The sequence below is a fragment of the Dendrobates tinctorius genome, unplaced genomic scaffold (genome assembly GCF_039654945.1).
Source record: "Dendrobates tinctorius isolate UK_male_01 unplaced genomic scaffold, ASM3965494v1 ptg000181l, whole genome shotgun sequence".
NCBI classification, from domain to species: Eukaryota; Metazoa; Chordata; class Amphibia; order Anura; family Dendrobatidae; genus Dendrobates; species Dendrobates tinctorius.
Window position 1 is genome coordinate 2,972,992 of NW_027361848.1, and position 22,592 is coordinate 2,995,583.

General features: G+C 44.6%; 1 protein-coding gene across 21 annotated transcripts in view; it reads right to left on the bottom strand.

Annotated features, from left to right (window-relative positions):
* Window positions 1-22,592, bottom strand: part of AFDN (afadin, adherens junction formation factor) — a 647,761-nt gene that overhangs the window by 255,642 nt on the left and 369,527 nt on the right. For 14 of the 21 annotated variants that reach the window (XM_073551829.1, XM_073551831.1, XM_073551822.1 and 11 more), the window contains 2 exons: window positions 21,872-21,892; window positions 21,103-21,248 (listed from right to left, as the gene is read on the bottom strand). In XM_073551829.1, the coding sequence (XP_073407930.1) occupies window positions 21,103-21,248; window positions 21,872-21,892 (167 nt within the window). The remainder of the gene's footprint in view (window positions 1-21,102; window positions 21,249-21,871; window positions 21,893-22,592) is intronic. The other 7 variants (XM_073551836.1, XM_073551839.1, XM_073551823.1 and 4 more) reach the window with 1 other exon arrangement.

Below are 22,592 nucleotides of genomic sequence, written 5' to 3' on the forward strand. Positions count from 1 at the left end.
GTATTGTGCATAAATATGTGACCCTTCAGATTTTGTATTAGTCAATACCTGATGAAGAGACCTGAGTAGTCTTGAAAGCTTGCAATGTGTTACCATCTTTTCAGTTAGCCATTAAAAGGTATCAACCACTGAGGGTTCTCATTTCTGAATATTTTTCTATCTACTGGCTAACATGGTACAAAGATATACATCTTTCCTGTACATATATCCTAGTGATTCTGGTAGCTTTTTTTCATGATGTTGTACTCTAGGTTTGAGGTCAATTTGGGGTCGATATGTTTTGCACTTATCGCAAATAAAAATCTTCAATATGCAAAAATGTATAACAATTTGCAATTTTCAAACTTAATTTTTAGGCTCTTAAAACAGACAAGCCACATAAAAATCCTTGATATGTAATATTTACTATATGTCTGTCTCAACATAATTTTTCAAATATACTTACAAATTTTTTTCTCTCTTCATGAAAATTTACAAAATATGTATTTTTTTTAGCTTTGTAAGCACAGGGATTTCTAAACATGGCAATCAGAAGATATCTTTAATAAATGAGGGCTTTGACTAGTCAATGGGGCGTTGGTTCCCAAGACTAGTCAGCCCTCTTTTCATGTTATCAAGCACCTGCACCCGTGATAATTTGCACGAGCCAGCTTCATGGCCAGCTCATGCAGATTTGTGAAAGCGTGCTCAGGGCTGTGGAGTTGGGTAAGCCAAACCTCCGACTCAGACTCCAATTTCCATGACACCAACTCTCTCATACATGGCTCATGTTTAAGTTTAAGTGATACATTTACTGTAGTAAAATGGTAACCAGGCTTTTAATCATTATGATACAATAATCAAGCCATTTAGATAGAACAAAAATATATTTATTGGAATACAACTTTAGAACAAAAGAACAAAATTTTTTTGCATATTTACAATTATACACTCCGCAGTAAGTCAAGAAAACAGTTTTCAACAAAAACGTACTGAATAGCATTTGTGCAGTCTATGAATTTGTTCTGAGAAATAGTATCGCCTCCAATAGATCCTTCTTCATAGATGACCTCACATCTGACCTAATTATTTTAAGGCTAGAGAACAACCTCTCTACACTAACTTAAATTGGTGGTAAAGCATTAACCACATGGGCAACATCTCTAACAATTTCAGGGTATAAAGGAATTGCCTCGTGTCTGTTTTGATGAACGAGTGAACTCTTCTACTTCTTTGAGAGTAAGTGAAAAATGTTGCTGAAATATGGTCAATCTGTTTTCCCTGCGGCAACGCTTTGCCTGCTCCATGTCGTCCAAATATTTGGCGAAATCAAACTCCTCATCTGATGAGGATGAAGATATGGCAGCAGTAGCACTGTCAGGACCCGAGTCCTCTTGCTCTTGGCCGTCCCGTAGCCCACTCATCCTAACTGCTACCTCAATCAGAGCTTCTTTTCCTTTAGTAAGCGTTTGATCATTAAGCAATATATGATGACTCGGGTGCACATAAACAGCTGCCAGAAGAATTTTCTTTTCTAATAGCTGTGTCTCTCTCCGTTTCATTCAAGCAGCAATGCCATCTGCGATTAACCCTCTTCTTTGGGACAAGCAAAACAACAAGTTCTTCCACTCTTTTATAAAAAATGCTAGGAGTGAAACCCTCAGCTTGTAACTTTTATTCACTGTAAATGGGTGATGATGCAATTCCTGCAATTCAGCCACATGTGTCCATTGACCTTCATGTAGTGTCACTTGAGGATCAGAATAGGAGAAAAGGGGAAAAGGATAATTGCTCACTGGACTATGCTTGGAGACCGGCCGCGCCTGGAATTGAGTGGCTGACTACCACACATAGACAAGCTTGAAGATAAAGAATTTTTCCAGCACTGGAGATTTTTCCAATAAAAAAAAAAAAAAAATCATCTTTATTCAAAAAATCTTCATGGTTAAAAAGCAATACATGAGGGGGAAGCCACCAATGCCTGACACATTTCGGACCAAAAACGGTCCTTCCGCAAAGGCATACAGACATAAAATCAACAATTCCTTTATATGTTCTCAACCATTGCCAAAGCACATGTGGTTAATTAGGGAGACCACTTCAATTTAACCATTTCACAACCATTACTATCTACATATAATGTGGTCTCTCACAAAAAAACGCATGTCATTATTATAATATCGCATAAAGTGCATATGTGCATGCAAATTTCATTTGCATATTCAACAAAGATATGATATGAATCAGACACTTTGAACTGGTAAAATTAACTAGAGAGCCACAAACATTAGATTCTATTAATTTCCAAAACCACCTTTTTGTATACAAATGCAACAATATACGAAGATTTCCCATATTGATGCAAATATTTGACAAAAAATGCATACAAAACATTCTGCAATAAAGGTTTGGAATGTGATCTCATAAAAAACCCCGCAAAATAATACCTACAGCAAATGCCACAAAGGTGTGAGTGCCTGTTCAAAGCAGTTAAAACTGGTTTGAATCACTGACTGGTAACCAACTTACAATTTTACTTAAAAAAATGCTTTGTCCCAATTAATTTGCACAGCACTGTATATACATGCCCATTTTTATGTGCACGTATAATTAATCCATCACTACAAATAAGGAGTATGTATACTTAAAGGGGTTGTCCGGGCTTTTCACATAATCTCAGTGCATATCTGGGCTGCAGAATGCTGACAATAAGTAATTTACCTTATGTGGCCAGTTTGCAGGGTTTTCTAGATATCACTCTCTTACTTCTATGAAAAACGTCCAGGGGGGGGGGTGTTCTGGCATTGAAATGAGAACTGGTTGTTTCCTCCTCAATAGTTTCACTTTCCATAGAACACTGTTCAGTGTGTGTCTGGGGGAGGAGCAGCTGGGTGGTTCTGCTCTCTGTGCTGAGGCTGTTAGAGGGGGAGGATTTGTTACTGTGTGAGGAGGGCTTGTTCATGTGGTCGGGGAGGGCCTGTTGCTATGGAGGGTGGGGTTGTTGCTATAGAGGGCATGTTTTTAGTAGAGTAGGAGGAAGTGACCAGTTCTCATTTCAATGCCAGAACACACCCCCCCGGACGGTTTTCTTAGAAGCAAGAGATCATATCTTGGAAACCGTGCAAACCGGCCACAGAAGGTAAATTACTTATAGTCAGCATTCTGCAGCCCAGATATGCACTGAGATTATGTGAAAAGCCCGGACAACTCCTTTAACCCTAATACAGCAAAAATTTAAACAAAAACATGGATTTTTGTGAGTACTCACCGTAAAATCCTTTTCTCCGAGACGCTCATTGGGGGACACAGAGACTGTGGGTGTGTGCTACTGCCGTCTGGAGGCCGACACTAAGTATACAAAAAAACAAGTTAGCTCCTCCTTCGCCGCATACACCCTCGCCCCGATAGCGGGCGGAAACCAGTTTAGTGCAAAAGCAGTAGGAGAAGCTGAAAGCAAATTAGCCTTACCGCAGAAAATCATATGTCTGAAAAAAGGACCACCCTACGATAAAGAATTATACCAATTAAAATAAACAAAAGCCAACTGGCTATTAGGGTGGGTGCTGTGTCCCCCAATGAGCGTCTCGGAGAAAATGATTTTACGGTGAGTACTCACAAAAATCCATGTTTCTCCTTCGTCTCATTGGGGGACACAGAGACTGTGGGACGTCCCAAAGCAGTCCCTGGGTGGGAGCAACTCATCAATCCACACCGCATGTCTACTTGTTCAAAGGTGTGCCACCGCTGCCTGGAGAATTTTCCTACCCAGGCTCGCATCCGCCGAAGCCTGAGTATGCACATTGTAATGCTTAGAGAACGTGTGCAGGGTTGACCATGTTGCCACCTTGCATACCTGCTCTGCCAAAGCCTGATGCCGAAGCGCCCAAGAGGCGCCCACTGCCCGAGTCGAGTGCGCTCTTATTCCAGATGGAACCGGCACGCCTCTAATACGGTAAGCCTCTTGTATATTAAGGCGAATCCATCTGGCTATGGTCGACCGTGAGGCTGCGAGCCCCTTCCTCTACCCTTCGGGGATCACAAACGAGTCTGTCTGGTGAAAAGGTGATGTCCTCGACACATACCTCCTGAGGGCCCTTACTAGGTCCAGCGTGTGGAGTGCCTTCTCTACTCTGTGTACTGGGGCTGTATAAAACGAAGGCAAAACGATGTCCTCATTAATATGGAACGAGGACACAACCTTCGGCAGGAACGGCGGAGGTGGTCTCAAGACTACCTTATCCTTAAAAAAGGTCAGAAACGGCGCTCTACAGGATAGGGCTGCCAATTCCGAAACCCACCTAATAGAGGTTATAGCTACCAAAAACACGACCTTCCTGGTAAGGTATGGCAATCCGACTTCCTGCAATGGATCAAAAGGAGCTTCCTGCAGGACACCCAGAACCAGATTAAGGTCCCAGGCGTCTAAGGGAGCTCTAAAGGGGGGCACTAAATGCGAGACCCCCTGAATGAATGTCTTGACCTGCATATTGCTAGCGATCTTTCGCTGGAACAAGACAGACAAGGCCGAGATCTGTCTCCTCAGAGAACTTGGGGCCAAACCTGCGTCTAGGCCTGACTGCAGAAAAGCCAGGATGTTGGGAACCGAGAAGGACAGAGGCGCAACCCCGTGCTCTCAACACCAGAGAAAGAAAACCTTCCAAGTACTATGATAGATCCTCGCCGAGGCCGGCTTCCGGGCGCTAACCATCGTAGCCACCACTTCACGCCCAAACCCCGCCTGGGTCAGAACCCAGGATTCAACGGCCATGCCGTCAAACACAGGGCCCCTAAGTTCGGGTGGTAGATCGGCCCCTGGGACAGTAAGTCTGGCCGTTCCGGTAGACGCCATGGCACGTCTGCGAGGAGCTGTACTAGATCCGCGTACCAAGCTCGACCGGGCCAGTCTGGAGCCAGCAGAATTGCCGGAACCCTCTCTATCTTGATCTTTCGGATTACCCTCGGGAGAAGAGGCAGAGGGGGAAACAGGTATGAGAGCCGAAACTGGCTCCATGGAAGAACCAAAGCATCCGCTGCGATTGCTCGCGGGTCCTGGGACCGGGCAACAAACCTGCCCACCTTGGCATTCTCCCTGGAGGCCATCAGATCCACGTCCGGAGTTCCCCACCGTTGGCAAATCTGCTGGAAAATCTCGGGGTGTAGGGACCATTCTCCGGCCACGACCCCCTGCCGACTCAGGAAATCTGCTGCCCAATTTTCCACGCCTGGTATATGAACCGCTGAGATTACTGAGTGGTGCTTCTTGGCCCAACGGAGAACATGTTCTATCTCGCGCATGGCTGCCTTGCTGCGCGTGCCTCCCTGGTGATTCACGTACGCCACTGCCGTGGCGTTGTCTGACTGGACCCGGACTGGGCGACCCACTAGCCAGTGTTGAAAATGCTGCAACGCCAACTGCACTGCTCGAATCTCCAACAAGTTAATCGGCAGATGAGCCTCCTGGGGAGACCACTGCCCCTGTGCTGTGTGATGACGAAATACTGCTCCCCAACCAAGAAGACTCGTGTCGGTTGTGACCACCAACCATTGATCTGGAGGAAAGGGTTTCCCCTGAAGGAGAGAGGAGTCGCGCGTCCACCACTGAAGTGCCCGCCGGACCTGAAAGGACAACCTGCACTGATGATCTAGGGAGAACGGACTCCTGTCCCATGCTGCTAAAAGAGCGTGCTGCAGGGGGCGAAGATGAAATTGCGCAAACAGAATTGCTTCTATTGCTGCTACCATCCTCCCTAGAACCCTCATCCCAAATCGAATCGTGTGAGGGCCTGGCTGCTGAAGACTCCGAACTCCCTGCCGGAGCGCATGAGCCTTGTCTTGAGGGAGAATTACCAACCCTCGGGAAGTGTCGAAAATCATCCCTAGGAATGGGATCCTCTGAGCCGGGGTAAGGGATGACTTCCTCCCATTGACCAACCATCCCAGGCGGGATAGAGTATCCAGCGTGATTCTGACATTCTCCTCACATGCTTGAAAGGACGGCCCTTTCACTAAAAGGTCGTCCAAGTATGGCAGCACTACTATGCCCCGAGAATGAAGAATGGCCATAACGACCGCCATTACCTTCGTGAATACCCTGGGTGCCGTGGCCATCCCGAACGGCAGAGCCACAAACTGGAAATGCCGGCCATTGATCGCAAAACGAAGGAACTTCTGATGCGGGGGAAAAATAGGGATGTGCAGATGGGCATCCTGAACATCGATTGAGGCCAAATATTCTCCCTGCTCCATGGCCGATATCACGGACCGGAGGGATTCCATCCGAAAGTGCCTGACTCTGATGAACCTGTTTAGGAGCTTTAGGTCCAGAACTGGTCTTACTGTTCCGTCCTTCTTGGGGACCGCGAACAGGTTGGAATAAAATCCCTGAGCCTCTTCGCCCTCTGGTACCGGGACAATGAACCCGTTGCGCAGAAGAATCCTGATGGCTCCTAGCAACGCCTCTGCCCGGGATTCCGATTTGGGAAGCCGGGAATGAAAAAAACGCTTTGGAGGGTGTCCGATAAACTCTATCTTGTACCCGAATGACACCAATTCTGCCACCCATGCGTCGTGTGCCACCTTGACCCAGACATGGCGGAACCTGAGCAGACGACCGCCTACTCTGCTTTCCTCGGGTACCTGATGCCTCAAGTCATTTTGCTGCGGGCCTCTGGGACCTAGCTCCCCTTGACCTGGGTGGACGGCCCCGCATCCTCCCCAGCGGGTTGGCTCTATACGTGACCTGGCACTCTCTGTCTTGGTTGTGACGAGCTGGGGCAGTAGAACCGGCCGCTGCCGCCCATCCTGGGGTGCGAAATGCTCAAAAGCGCGCCTGCGGTTGACGAAAGGGTGGTCTACTCTTCTGCTGTGGAAGAAAGCTGCTCTTTCCCCCTGTGGCATCTGAAATAAGCTTGTCTAGCTTCTCTCCAAAAAGCCGATTACCCTGATATGGCAGGGACGTTAACGATTTTTTAGAAATCGAATCAGCCCGCCATAGCCTTAGCCACAAGGCTCTCCTCATGGCGATAGCGTTTGCAGCTGCTAGCGCCGCGCAATTAGCCGCATCCAAGGATGCATTAATTAGATAGTCACTCGCCATCGCGATCTGATTTGCTATCTCAGACACCTCTACCGGCAAGTCTATCTTGCAGGACTCTATTCAAAGACTCTGACCATGACATCATGGCCTTGGCCACCCATGTTGCCGCGAATGAAGGCAAAAGCGCTGATCCCGATGCCTCATACACCGAGCGGGCTAAACTTTCTATAAGCCGATCCGTGGGGTCCTTAATGGAAGAACCACTAGGCACTGACAACAACGATCTTGAGGCCAGGCGTGACACTGGGGGATCCACAATCGGAGATTCCGCCCATCTCTTACAGAGCTCTGGTGCAAACGGGTACCTCGTCTCTAGCATTTTTTGTCCTGAAAAATGCTTGTCTGGACGTTCCCTGTGCCGTTGCACCATGTCCTCGAATTCTGGATGAGTGCTAAACACCCTATGTGGTCGCCTGGCCTTCTTAAAAGATATCTTATGCCCTGCGGTCAGGGAGACATCCTCCTCAATACCTAGAGTTTGATTGACCACCTCAATGAGACTGTCTACCGTCTCCCGACATCCGGGGGTATCCAGATCCAAGGATTCCTGCCTGTCCTCATCCGAACTCTGCTCGCTCCCAGACAATGGTGATGGTGAGCGAGACGCCGCACTCACGGATGCCGAAGCACCGGAGGGGCCTGGAGACGCCATATGGGATCTTTCCCTGTACGTCTCCTTAGAGAGTGCGGCCCCTGCAGGCCGGCGGCTCATGTGAGGTGGATGAACCCTCCCAAACAGGCGAGCCGTCGTCTCTACCCCTATCCGGGGCCTGAAGGGTCTCAATCGCCTTCGTAAGTGAAGCCATAGACCGAGACCGTGATAACGCCCATTCCCCCATTCCGGGGGATCAGACCCCCTGGGCTCCGTTGGAGGGGAGGGCTCCTGGGTGCGGTCGGAACTACAGGCTTCACATATTTTAATAGTCTGCGCTCGCGGGAACACAGCCCCACAGGAAACGCATGCGGTATAAAGGAAAGTGTGTTTCTTCCCTTTTCCAGACATACTTGCAGAAAAAAACGGCCAACTTTCTCTCTCTCTTTTTTTATTTTTTTTTTAAAGGGATACAGGAGTATGAGGAGAAGGAGGACAACCTGCCCTAGTGTGGCCAAGATGGGGTCGCACTTACCCGGGCTCCTGCTGTCTCCGCGTGCTCCTGCTGCTGATCTCCCTAGGTAGGCTACGATGCTTTCTGACCGCGGCCTACCCCATTCTGAAGCCGGGGCCTCAATTTTATCCAGCGCCCGCCCTGGACCCGAAGGCAGCGCCAGATCTGACGTCTCGTCGGGGGGCGGGCGCCGGATCTGACGTCACGTCGGGGGGCGGGCCTTCTCCCCGCGGCCTAGGCCGAAGCCGCGGGCTAAATTTAGGCACTGCCCGCCTCCGGGGCTGGGCGCTCTATCCTAGCGTTTCACCCTACCCCGCGCGCTCCTTCCCCAGACAGGTACCTGGATGGAAGGAGGGAGGGAGCAAACTGCGGGAGCCTCCTGCTGCTGCTGACACAGCAGGCAGGAAAAGGGAGCCGGCTCCAGCACTTGGAGCGTTCGTCGAGCAGCCTTGGCCTGGATCCTCACGCTGCCCAGGAGCTCTGCCAGCCCAACCATACCTTCTTACCCTGAGGTAATCCGTCTTCGGACGGTGCAGGCACCCTAGCTCCGCTCGCCTCGTCTGGGCGAGGAGAGGGACCGTCCGCCACCACGCAGTACCGCCGTCTAGCGTTGGTGTAGCAGTGGAGCCGCACAGACTAGTCTTGTGCCTCTGTGCAAGCCCATGGTTTCGCTACCTAGGGGTGGACAGGGCCAAGTCTGGCATATTGTCCCACGTCGCAGGAGAGGAAACGTGGAGGGACACTCGCACGTGGTGGCCGGTGATGGTTGGGGAAATCGGATCCTTTCAATAGGATGCGTTGCCCCTGTCATATCTTCTCAAAAATAAAAAAGAAAAAAGAGATGTCTGGGGAAAAGTCCCAGAGATGTCCCTCGGTGTGGGAAAGGATACGCGGAGGCGATACTCGCGCGTGCTCGCCCGTTGATGTTTGGGGGAGATCGGACCCTTTCAATAGGGTCCGTCGCCCCTGTCTCCTCTTCATAGCAAGAAAATATTAAAAAAAAATAGTCTGGGGAGACCCAGACTGCGTGTGCCTCCATCAGACACTAAGCAAAAACTGGTTTCCGCCCGCTATCGGGGAGAGGGTGTATGCGGCGGAGGAGGAGCTAACTTGTTTTTTTGTATACTTAGTGTCGGCCTCCAGATGGCAGTAGCACACACCCACAGTCTCTGTGTCCCCCAATGAGACGAAGGAGAAAAAAGTTGTTTTTATATCCATATACAGTATAAAAATGCATTGAGAAGACTACTATTCCCAAAAAATTTTTTTGCAAGCATCCATACAAAGAAATGGGTCGGGGGTGAATTAATAGAAATACAAAAGGTCATTTCTATAATTAAGACATTCTGGGTAACGCGCATTCATAGCCAATATTCAAAAGCTTCCTGACAATGAAGCGCGCGCTCCCAATCACCTCCCCTAATCGTTCTATTCACCCTTTCAATTCCCTTAACCCTTAAACCCCATAAGTCCCCGCCATGTGTATCCAAAAAATGTTTTGCTAAACCTGAGACATTTTTTCGACTTGTTGAGTGAGCATATTACCGCTGCAAATCCAGGGTCCGCAGCGGTAATATGCTCACTCAACCTTTTCTTAAAACTCCTGGTGGTACAACCTATGTAATATTTGTCACATACCCCACACGTTGCCATATAGACATCTGTGGTATTGCAATTAATGTATGCTTTTATCTTGTATTCCCTATGGGTAACATTATTAACATATTTGTCTGTTCTATCTACTGTATATATTGGCATAGTCCACAGGTTTTTTCCCCAAATCTATAACATCCAATAAAAGTAAGCCAGGTGGGCTTCTGGGAAAACATTTTTTGGAATAGTAGTCTTCTCAATGCATTTTCATATATGGAAATAAACTTTTTTCTGTTTAAATTTTTGCTGTATTAGGGTTAACTATACATACTGCTTATTTGTAGTGATGGATTAATTATACGTGCACATAAAAATGGGCATGTATATACATACCGTATATACCCTTTGCGGCATTTAGGTATTATGCGCTTTTTTTTATTTTTTTTGTATGAGATCACATTCAAACCTTTATTGCAGAATGTTTTGTATGCATTTTTTATCAAATAGTTCCATCAATTTGGGAAACCTTTGTGTATGGTTACATTTATATACAAAAAGAAGGTTTTGGAAATTAATAGAATCTAATGTTTGTGGATCTCTAGTTAATTTTACCAGTTCACAATGTCTGATTCATCTCATATCTTTATTTGTTGAATATGCACACGAAATTAGCATGCACATATGCACTTTATGTGATATTATAATAATGACATGCGTTTTTTTGGTGAGGCCACATTATATGTAGATAGTAATGGTTGTGAAATAGTCTCCCTAATGAATCACATGTGCTTGTGCAATGGTTGAGAACATATAAAGGAATTGTTGATTTTATGTCTGTATGCCTTAGAGGAAGGACCGTTTTTGGTCAGAAACGCGTCAGCATTGGGGGCTTCCCCCTACTGTTTTTTAACCATGAAGATTTTTTGAATAAAGATTTTTTTTTTTATGGAAAAATCTCCAGTGCCAAAAAAAAAAATCTTTATCTTCAAGTGTTACCTGAGGGTTGGCCATATCTACAAGGAAGTGTTTCAGCTCACGCAATCGCTCAATCATTAAATAGGTGCTGCCCCACCGAGTGGCTTGATCCAAAATTGCCAATTATCTAGTACATTTCTTCAAGATGGAATCAATTTTAGGGGTTCTGGCAGCAATAGTCAATTTCCTCACTTTGCTAATCAAAGTTCAAGCATGTCCCTCTTGCAGACTGTCTCTTATTGCCAGCTGCAGCGCGTGCACAACACAGCTCATGTTATGAATAAGAAAGAGGTGTGAAGCAGCATCAACAAGATCAGTTAATTGTAAAGAATCATTTTGCTATTCTTCTTTAGTAATTTGTTTCCTATGTTATGGGAACAGGACTGTGGCCTTTCATCTCCAACATACTGAATGTGAAATTTTCTTCTAGCTGCTGTTCACCTTCATTATTCTCATTCATCAGTTTAATTGTACTTATGTTTGAAGCATTGTCCGTTACAATAGCAAGAACCTGTTCTTTTGTGAGTTCATAATCTTGCAGACCTTTTTCCACTAAGGCCTGGAGAAACTGGCTGCTGTAATGAGCTTTAGTATCTTTTACTGCCAGTGTCTTGGTGACAATTTCTTTGTTGTGACAAACATATCGAACATTGATGGCAAAATAGTTCACTCTGTGACGTGTGCAGGCATCCATTTTAAGAAACACAAAGCATCTCTAGAGAATCTTTGTAAAATCTTCCTTTTTGTTAAGGGCTTTTTCATTCACAAATTTTCTAATACTTTCTCTTTCCAGAGAAACACCAAGTTTGCCATGGGCCATTTCTCCATTAAGAGCTGTAAAAGCTGGCAGTGCAAATAATGATAATGGTACACTGTCCTTCACAATAAGCTCGATGAACTGTCTTTGAAACACATCTCTGTTGTGAACTATCTCGATTTGACTCCTGAGTAGGGGCTCCCTATGGTGGTTACTGTGGGTAGTGGAGCTGGCTGAAGTCTGCCACCTGACGACGATGATTGGAAATCATGGTTTACTGACTGTAGTATTTAAGTGAGCAGGCTTCCTTCAGTGGCTGCTGGTGATTAGTTTTCCTCCTGTGCTTCTGAAGTCTGCTGTCTAATGCCTGATCCTGCATTTTTCAGTTAAGTTGTTCATTTGCTAATCCTTTGCATCTGATCTAGTTTTGCCTCTCTATGCTTTGCTGTGAGGGTTCAGCATGCTCCCTGCTGGGGCAGTGCTGGACCCCGCTCCATATGTTATAGCTTGTGTCAGTTTGTTCAGTCCCCTGTTATATTAGTCTCTTTTGCTTTGCTGCCAGTTCATACCAGAATGCTGATATAGTGGGGGGGAGGTCGTGAGATCTCAGTGTTTTTTGTACATCAGATGTGTTGGATTTTTTAGGGTTTTTGCGTGATTGCAGACAGTGTCTTTCCTTTCCTATCCTATCTAGTCAGTTTGGGCCACATCATTTCCTCAGTCTATTTTCTGCCTGCGTTTGTGTCTCATCTTGTATCACCGACAATATATGCTTGGGGGCTATATATTCCTTTGGGGTTCTACTCCGGGGCAGTTTAGATTTCACCTTTCTTGCTTTAGGCTTAGTTAGCTCTCCGGCTGTGCTGAGGCATCTAGGGCATCGTAGGTATGCCCCACAGCTACTGCTAGTTGTGTTAGAATTAGGGCTCTGCAATCCGCTAAGTTACAAACTTTTCTGGTTTCCTGGTGGCCTAGCCTATTCCTGCCATCCTCCTCGGTGACCAGTTCATGACATATCTGCTGTCATTGTTACAGTAACTGTCACTTACAAAATATCTAGTAACTGATGTTTGAGATGCTCTTTCATCCTCCTTTGCCTGATGGGAAGTGCTGGTATCTGGATTCTTGGTGCTGCTGTGATCTTTTTCAATCACAGCTTTGTAAACTTCTGGGTGGCAGCATGGCAAATGTCTTTTTAGATTGGAAGCTCTTGAAGGAGCATTTTTTATCACTGCCTGAGAATGCAGTGATTTTGGCATCAAAGCACTTGTTTTCTTCTGGGTCACTTATACATTGAAACTCAAAATGTTTATTAACTGTGAAATGCTCAAATACAGCTAACTTCATAAGATGCTTCTTAGACATTTTGTAATTCTGTAAATTGGCACTAAAAATAATTTTGTCCTGTAAAAAAAAAACAAGGTATATTGAAATTCTTGCAAGAATAGGGAATCATGCACTGTATAATTTAGGATAGAAATAAAACAATCTTTGCATAAATCAATAGGACAGATAAGTATAAAGTTTGTAAAATATGTTCTTAGATAGCTTTACTCTGAACTTTCAATGTCAGGCTTGTCTCAGGGTACAGCTCACCAAATGCTTCAAGTCATATTTCTTCACAGTCTATGAAGAGGGGAGTAGGGAGAGAGAGCATGTTTGTGCTGAATCATATTCCAAAACACACACAAAAGTATATACAGTATGTCCATATCAATCCTGTTACTGTATTTCCAAATTTTAGATGTTAAAAAACAGTTTTTCCCCTTATATTCTATGTATAGTGTATATAAGTCATCAGAGCACCTAATTTCTTCAAACAGGAGCTAAGAGGAAAAACAAACTAAAATATCAAGCATACAGAGACAACATATACTGGACTATTGATTTATGCAGTTTTTCTTGAAAGTTTAGATATGCTTTAAGAAGTACTTACCTTCCTTAACCCTGCTTTCCTGTTCACTGTAGAAGTTCTGAAATGAATGTAGGCTTTCCTTCCCTGTTGTGTTTTTTTGTTTTTCCCCTCATCTGTAGAGGAGGAGCCTTCACTACTTATCATGAACATAAAATGCAGCACAGATTCATCTCAGCTAAAGGTCTACACCTTAAGCCCCCGTTACACATAGCGATATCGCTAGCAATATCGCTGTAAAGTCACCGATTTTGTGACGTAGCAGCGATATTGCTAGCGATCTCGCTACATGTGATACTTACCTCCGACCGCTCCACCGCTGATTATCGCTGGTCACGTGAGAAGGTCCTGGATCATTTCTCGTCAGGCGCTTCCTGCTGGGCTTCCTGTGGCGCCGACGAGCGACGCGTGGACGCGGGCGGGAGGACGTCAGGATCGCCGCGTCTGACAGGTAAGTAGCGACCCCCGACCCCAGCGATGTCGCTGGTGAGATCTGCCTGTGTGGCAGCTCACTAGCGACCACTTAGCAATGCACCAGCAATCCATATCGTTGTCGGGATCGCTGGTGCATCGCTAAGTGTAACGGTACCCTTAGATCAGGAATAGGACAGACATTTGTAGGACCTTTTATAACTTTCCCAAATTCTTAAGAAAAAAATATTCCCCACTTACTGCATTAAACTAGTGTACCCAATTTATTATATATTTTAAGAGTCGAAGGTCGGTCCATTTTATACCGACTCCACCAAAATGGGCTTAGACTCAGACTCCACAGTCCTGCGCATGCTGATCATTCAGGCAGTGTCACTGCATTTCTAAAGCTAGGTGTACGCTTCCCGGCTTCAGAGGCACATTGCGCATGATCGGAAGCCAACTTCAGATGTCCCGGACATGCACAGTGCGTGCTTCTGAAGCCGGGAAGCATGATAACATGGAAAGAGGGCTGGATAGTATGGGGAACTAACGCCCCTTCGGCTAGCCAAAGCCCCCATTAGAATAGGAAACGGGGACATTATAAATGCTTTTTTAAAGCATTTATCTGAATTACGTTATACAGGTTAAGCAGGGAGTTTAATCATACATAGATGAATACTGCTGGGTTGGAGAGCATGAGGGACATGACTTTTTATAATTTTTTCTATTAAATAGTTTTTATTGACTTAAACCCAAAACATAAATGATATAAACGGGGCATCGCTGTATTCTTAAGGATAAAGCCACTTTATCAATATCACACGCAAAATGGTATAAGAAACAAACAATTCCTGTATTGCTGTTTTTCTGTTCATTCTACCTCCCAAAAATCAGAATAGAAAGTGATAAATGAAAATGGTACCAATAAAAATATCAACTCGTCCCGCAAAAAAGAAGCCATGACTGTCGCCCAAAATAAGGAAAAATTCTAGCTGTCTAAATATAGGGATGCAAAAACTAATTTTTACAATAAAAAGCTTCTTTTAGTGTGCGAAAGCAGCCAAACATAAAAACCCAATATAAATCTGGTATCGCTGTAATCGCATCGACTCAAAGAATAAAGTTGCCATATCACTTAGTATGAGGAATGGCGTAAAATATAAATAAAGCTGTTGATTTTTTCATTCTGGCTCCCAAAGAACGCAGTAAGGCTGGGTTCATGTTTATCCTGCACTCTGTACTGAGTGTTTACACTGGGGTTTCAATGTAGATCTCTTAAACACGTGTTTCAGACGGAACCCCCGGCGGAAGTTTCCCTATAATGAGGCAGACGGAGTCACCGGACGCCATGATCTTCTGGTGGTGTCCATCTTTTTAGGCGAGCATAAAAGCACGGTCGACCACAGTTTTGTGCACTTCAGAAAAGGAGGACAATGCTGAACAGAGGCCAGACGGTGTCCAGAGGAACTACTGCCTCAGTGAATGGATCCCTCGGGGGTTTCAACTGAATCACGCCACTCAGGGATTTAGAGGGAAACCCCAAAGTAAAATGCTTAGTGTACAGCGCTGGATAAATGTGATCATAAATGTTATGTAAAATATTCCCAATAAAAGCTTTCACTCAAGCCATAAAAAAGCAAGTCCCCACTCAGGTCCGTCATTGTTAATGGAAATATAGGGGCCCCCACGAGAATAAAGGCTCTGTCCCTCCAGAGTCTTGCCATGTGGCTAAGCAGTACTGTACAACCACATATGGGATATTTCTACATTCAGCAGAAATTGTGGGAAAAATTTTTGTGCCATTTTTTACATATTTTCCAGTATGAAAATGTAAAATTTGGGGCTAATACACAATCTTGGATGTAAAAAATGTTATTTATTCTTTACTGCCCAATGGTATAAAATACTGTGACACACCTGTGGTGTCTATATGATCACGGCACTCCTATATGAATTTATTGAGTGGTTTAGGGGTCACTTATGGGGGCTTCTGCTGTTCTGGCACCTCAGGGGCTCTATCAATGTGACATGGCACCCTCAAACCACTGCAGCAAAATCTGCACTGTAATATTATAAAATCATATAATGTTAGCGTTGGAAGGGCCCTCAAGGGTCATCGTCCAATATGGCGCTCCTTCCCTTCCGACCTATGCACTGTGCCTCAAAAGTAGTTTTTGACCACATATGGTATTGGTGAAATTTGCACAACAAATTTTGGGGTCCATTTTCTCCTGTTACCCTTGTGAAAAAAATTTTGGGAAAAATTTTTATTTTTCACGGCTCAACGTTATAAACTTCTAAGAAGCACCTGGGGATTCAAGGTGCTCTCCACACATCTAGATAAGTTCCCTGAGGAGTCTAGTTTTCAAAATGGGGTCTCTTGTTGGTGTTTCCATTGTTAAGGCACATCAGGGGTTCTCCAAATGCGACATGGCGTCTGCTAATTATTCCAGCAAATTTTACATTCAAAGAAATCAAATGACACTCCTTCCCTGCCGAGCCCTGCCTTCTGTCCAAACAGTGGTTTTGCCCCACATATGGGGTATCTGCATACTTAGGAAAAATTGCTTATCAAATTGTATGGACACTTTTCTCCTGTTACCCTTGTGAATGTAAAAAAAAAAATTGGGTCTACAGGAAAATTTTTGTGAAAAAAGGTAAATGTTCATTTTTTTCCTTCCACATTCCATTAATTTCAGTGAAGCACCTGAAGTGTTAATCAACTTCATCAAAGTGGGTTTGAGCATCTGGAGGGGTGCAGCTTTTAGTTTTAAACCTAATGTACGTGATGATCAATGAGGTCAGCGCAGTTCACCGTGAGTGGTTGCCTCATGCCACCGCTCATGCTGAGCCTGTTACACTGATGAGTGCGCAGATCACATTCACTTGAATGGGTCTACTTGTGTAAGCGTCTTCGGTACGTGTGAAAACGGTCACCACACGTATCGGAGACACTGAGAAGTGAAGGGGGCTTGTAGATGGGAAACTATAGACAGAAAACATTGAATTGATTATATTCCTACTGGTTGCAAGTTATTAAAGGTTCCCTTGCACCCCAAATTATGGAATACTTCTGTATATATGAGGGATCAGACGTGAGTAATGTGGGATGGCATGAATTTGTACAAGTGAAATCAGTAAAACCAAATCTAAGCCACGAAAACAATCCTAAGGGTGAGTGCACACACTGCAGATTCACCTGCAGATTTTTCCGTGCGGATTTGCAGCGCATTGACACCTGGACAATGGAACAGGTGGCAAACCGCTGTGGAATCCGCAGAAAGATTTGACATGCTGCGGATTTAAAACCACAGCAAATCCGCAGCATGTGCAACAACACCTCGATCTACACTCACTGTCCGAATCCCTCCTCCCTCTTACAGACATAAGTTCCCTACACAATGCGGATGCCGCTGCCGCTCTATATAACACCACAATAGCTGTAGCTTTGGAATCAGTTGCCCCTCTCAAACATACCAAAACTCAACAGACAGCCCTGGCACACCAGTCTGACCAAAGAACTGAGGCGGGCTTCCAGGGTTGCTGAGCGGAGATGGAAAAAATCCCACTCCAATGAGGACTTCATCACATTCAAACAGTCCTTCACTACTTTCAAGGCCACACTCGCTGCAGCAAAACAAACCTACTTCTCATCTCTCATATCCTCCCTGTATCACAACCCTAAACAGTTATTCAACACCTTCAATTCTCTCCTCCGCCCCCCAGCACCTCCTCCCTCTCCACTCATCTCAGCTGAAGACTTTGCCTCATTTTTCAAGGAGAAGATTCATAACATCAGATACAGTTTTGGTCAACAACCCCCAGTGCCCTTCCTCCTACCTGCCCTGCCCTCCTCCCCCAAAACAGAAGATCGACTCTCCACTCTACTCTCAAGATCACATCTCACTACGTGTGCACTTGACCCGATCCCATCACACTTCATCCCAAACCTCACCACAGTTTTCATCCCAACCCTAACCCATCTCTTCAACCTATCACTAACAACTGGTGTGTTTTCCCCTCAAGCTTTAAACATGCCTCAATCACACCTATCCTCAAAAAGCCCTCTCTTGACCCATCCTCTGTATCTAGCTATCGCCCTATATCACTTCTCCCCTATGCCTCAAAACTACTGGAACAACACGTCCATCTTGAACTATCCTCCCACCTCTCTTCTTGCTCCCTTCTTTGACCACTTGCAATCCGGCTTCCGGCCACACCACTCCACTGAAACTGCCCTAACTAAGGTCACTAATGACTGACTAGCCACGAAGGCCAAGCGACACTACTCTATCCTCCTCCTCCTGGACCTGTCCTCTGCCTTTGACACAGTGGACCATTCCCTATTACTACAGACTCTCTCATCTCTTGGTATCACAGACTTGGCCCTATCTTGGATTGCGTCATACCTAGCAGACCGGACATTCAGCGTCTCCCATTCGCACACCACCTCCTCACCGCGCCCCCTATCCGTCGGAGTCCCGCAAGGTTCAGTCCTAGGGCCCCTGCTCTTCTCCGTTTACACCTTCGGCCTTGGACAGCTCATAGAATCTCATGGCTTTCAGTAACATCTCTATGCTGATGACACACAGATCTACATCTCTGGACCAGATATCACCTCCCCTACTAAACAGAATCCCTCAATGTCTGTCTGCCATTTCATCCTTCTTCTCCGCTAGATTTCTAAAACTTAATATGGACAAAACAGAATTAATCATCTTTCGCCCATCTCACGTGACCCCCCCAACAGACCTATCCATTAAAGTAAACGGCTGCCCACTCTCCAGTCCCACAAGCTCGCTGCCTCGGGGTTATCCTTGACACTGATCTCTCCTTCAAATCACATATCCAAGCCCTTTCCGCTTCCTGCCGACTTCAACTCAAAAATATTTCACGGATCCGTACATTCCTCAACCAAGAATCTGCAAAAACCCTAGTCCATGCCCTCATCATCTCCCGCCTTGACTGTTGCAACCTCCTGCTCTGTGGCCTCCCCTCTAACACTCTCGCACCCCTCCAATCTATTCTTAACTCTGCTGCCCGACTAATCCACCTGTCCCCCCGCTATTCCCCGGCCTCTAGCCTCTGTCAATCCCTGCACTGGCTCCCCATTACTCAAAGACTCCAGTTCAAAACCCTAACCATGACATACAAAGTCATCCACAACCTTAGTCCTCCGTACATCTGTGACCTAGTCTCCCGGTACTTACCTGCACGAAACCTCCGATCCTCACAAGATCTCCTTCTGTACTCCCCTCTTATCTCCTCTTCCCACAATCGCATACAAGATTTCTCCCGCGCATCCCCTCTACTCTGGAACTCTCTACCACAACATATCAGACTCTCGTCTACCATGGAAACCTTCAAAAGAACCTGAAGACCTACCTCTTCCGACAAGCCTACAACTTGCAGTAACCACTGATCCACCAAACTGCTGCACGACCAGCTCTACCCTCACCTACTGTATCCTCACCCATCCCGTTGTAGATTGTGAGCCCTCGCGGGCAGGGTCCTCTCTCATCCTGTACCAGTCGTGACTTGTATTGTTTAAGATTACTGTACTGGTATGTATTATGTATACCCCTCCTCACATGTAAAGCACCAAGAAATAAATGGCGCTATAATAATAAATAATGTGCACTGCAGATTTGAAATCCCATTGGCTAACATTGTACTGTACACTGTCTGCGGAACTGCTGCGGATCCGCAGGGCTGAATCTGCTGCAGTTCCGCAGCAGAATCCGCAGCGTGTGCACATAACCTTAGAGTTGCAGCAAGGCATTAAGGCCATGTGCACAAGTTGCGGATTGTGCTGCGGATTCTTAAGCGCCGATTTGGCAAAATCCGCAGGTCAAAACACCAGCATTTTACCTGCGGATTAGCCTGCAGTTTTCCCCTGCGGTTTGACACCTGGACAATGGAGCAGGTGTCAAACAGCTGCAGATTCCGCACAAAGAATTGACATGCTGCCAAAAACGCTGTGGATCCGCAGCAGAATCCGCAACGTGTGCACATGGCCTAAGGTAAGCATCCTACATAGAAAGGGGTTCTGTGGAAAACAGACAAGGTTGAACAAGGAAATGACATTACAATTCTTTTGTTTTTTATTATTAACTAATATATCTTTATTTAGCTTACAAATATGAATGAAAATCCACATGAAAATCAGCATGAAAAATGCATCAAATCCACACGGAATTTCAACTGAGGTTTCTGCCCCAAGAGAGGCAGAATCTCTGCAGAAATTTCCGCAGGCAAATCCGCAACGTGCGCACATAGCCTAGGGGATGATCTTATTGGAGACAGGCAAGTTACTGGATTTACCTGTACCTCATACACTTGTAAAATCTACAGACCTCCTTTGTGTAATGTCACAGGTGTTCGTAATGGTGTTAGTACTGTAGTTTATAATAAAATTCAGTATGATCGTATTATTCATTTACTATGTGGTGGTAATATGTGGTCTGGTCATTGTGTGGTAGTAGTTATCATCTGTATGTGATATTATTGGTATATTGGTCTTGGTATAGTGGATTTTGGTAAGTAAAAGGTGGTTATACTAAGACACTATGCGGTGATAGTATATAGTCATTGAGGGGTGGTATGTACCATCATTTTGTGGTTTATTATTCATATATTTATACCTTTTTCTATACCTGTTAAACTACAATTTATAGGTATTGCTTAGAAAATTATTTTATTGCCATTCTTCCAATGAAATTTATATATTATTATATCTGCATTTCCCTTGAGGGTGGGGAGGATAAACTTGTTTTTTTTAGACTCCAGAAAGCAAGTTTGATCAACATGAAGGGGTCCCCCCCACCTCCAAGACAAAACTTGTTATACGTCATCTCATTTATGGTTGTTGAGATAAAAATGGGAAATAGACACCTGCTATAATTTCAGACATAAGATTGTTACCTGCAAAATGCTAAAATGACCCAAGAATAGGACCCATTATTTTGTTCACTACATACCCAAGTAAAAGTGAAAAAGTAGGGTTTAAACTAAAGCAAATTTAAAAAAAAAAAAAAGTCCCGATCAGGGTCACCTCGTTGACAGTGGGATGGCTTTTATGCTATTTTTGATCAAAAAAAGTATTACTAAGAACCCTGTGTTATTTAAGTGCACTTTTGCTTTTTACTTATTTAGTTACAGGAGGGTTTATGTTTATTTTGCTTCTTGTAGGTTTTGTAAAGCAAATTTAAGCATGTTAAGCCCTCAGATATCTGTACATTGTATATTTAGCAAAAAAATGAATTCTTACTTGAATGCCATCTGAACCAAGTGTGCCAATACATCTTGGGCATCTAATGTAATTCGACTAAGGTCTCGATCTTGCTTTATGAAGTTAAGCAACTCTGATGCATTTGCCATCCAGAATGCAAGTGCTCCAGCAATATTTTTTTGCTTCTGCATAAAAAAAAAAAAAGAAAAATTATATATATTTCACAAAGGCAATAATTAATATCCTTTTACCTAAAACAAAAGGATACCACAGACAAACCATTAACGCTACATGTGCTAGTTACCAGAAGAGCTTTGTTTTTTTGTAATCTTTGTGCAGGAATATGCCAAACTTTAACATGCACAAAAACCTAGTAATTCAGGTGGGCGGCAGTGACGGACGATTAATCTGGTAACTAGAGCATGTGTAACCAAGCAAAGAAATTCCCCCCACCTCATAGGCTGCAAACCACTGAGCCACAAATATTTGGTATTGGTTTGTGAAGCTTCTCAACCAAAATAATATTGTACCAGGTTAGCCAAAGATCCCACCTCCCCCCAAAAAAGAAAAAAAAGTAGGATATTAAAAAAAAAATTGAAGTGCATTAAGCAGAGGACTATGGGATGTCTCCCCCCAAAATAAAATAAAATCAGGCAATTTTTTAGTACAGCACAAGCCCAGTTGCTAAATGAATGTTATGAACAGTTCAGTTCAGCCATTTAACGTAGAATATTGTACTGGTATGAAAGCAGCATGAGACTGAGCTAAGCTGAAGGAGTTGGGATTGCCTCCCATTGCCATATCCTACCTGGTCACCCTGGTCTACTTCCTGGTAAAAAAAAATATGAAGAAATCAAGCAAAACAGATAAAGAAACGTATAAACAAACACTGCACACCAGATATGAATATGTACAACTAAAAAATACGTCATAGCATTCCCAATGGGTAAGGCTTTCGTTACATATTAATGAAGACCGCAATGTGACATAGATGGACCTCACTAAATAACTATGAATCCATTTCATGACTAAGCTAGCACAGTTACGTCAGTTACATGGCTTCTGATGCTATCTGAAAATCTTTTTAACCTGATAAAAAAAGGGATTAGAAAAAAAACTGATGCAACGAGGAAGCAACTAGGATGGCCCTCTTTTCAGTTGAAAACTAAACTACTGTAGGATGAAAGCCCGAAATGCATAGAATGTCTTTCTAGCTTCATCCATGCCCAACAGATCCCCAAAGACTTTAATGGCAGAGTCTGATTCGTATAACGAATGAGAATAGGATTGGAAACACAGACTAGTTTTTAAAGGCTGATGCAGATGTGCATGAATCTCTGTCCAATACCAAACCTCAATGCACAGACTGGCCTCAGATCTATAAACCCGAGCGCAACAACCTCATAGAAATACATGCTCTGGTTGGGAGATTGGCAGCCAGTCTGTGCACTAAGGATGCATTCACATGTCCTTGTCTGCTGCCCAATATTTTATCAGAAAGGACTCGGGCCCATTTAGCATTTCCTATT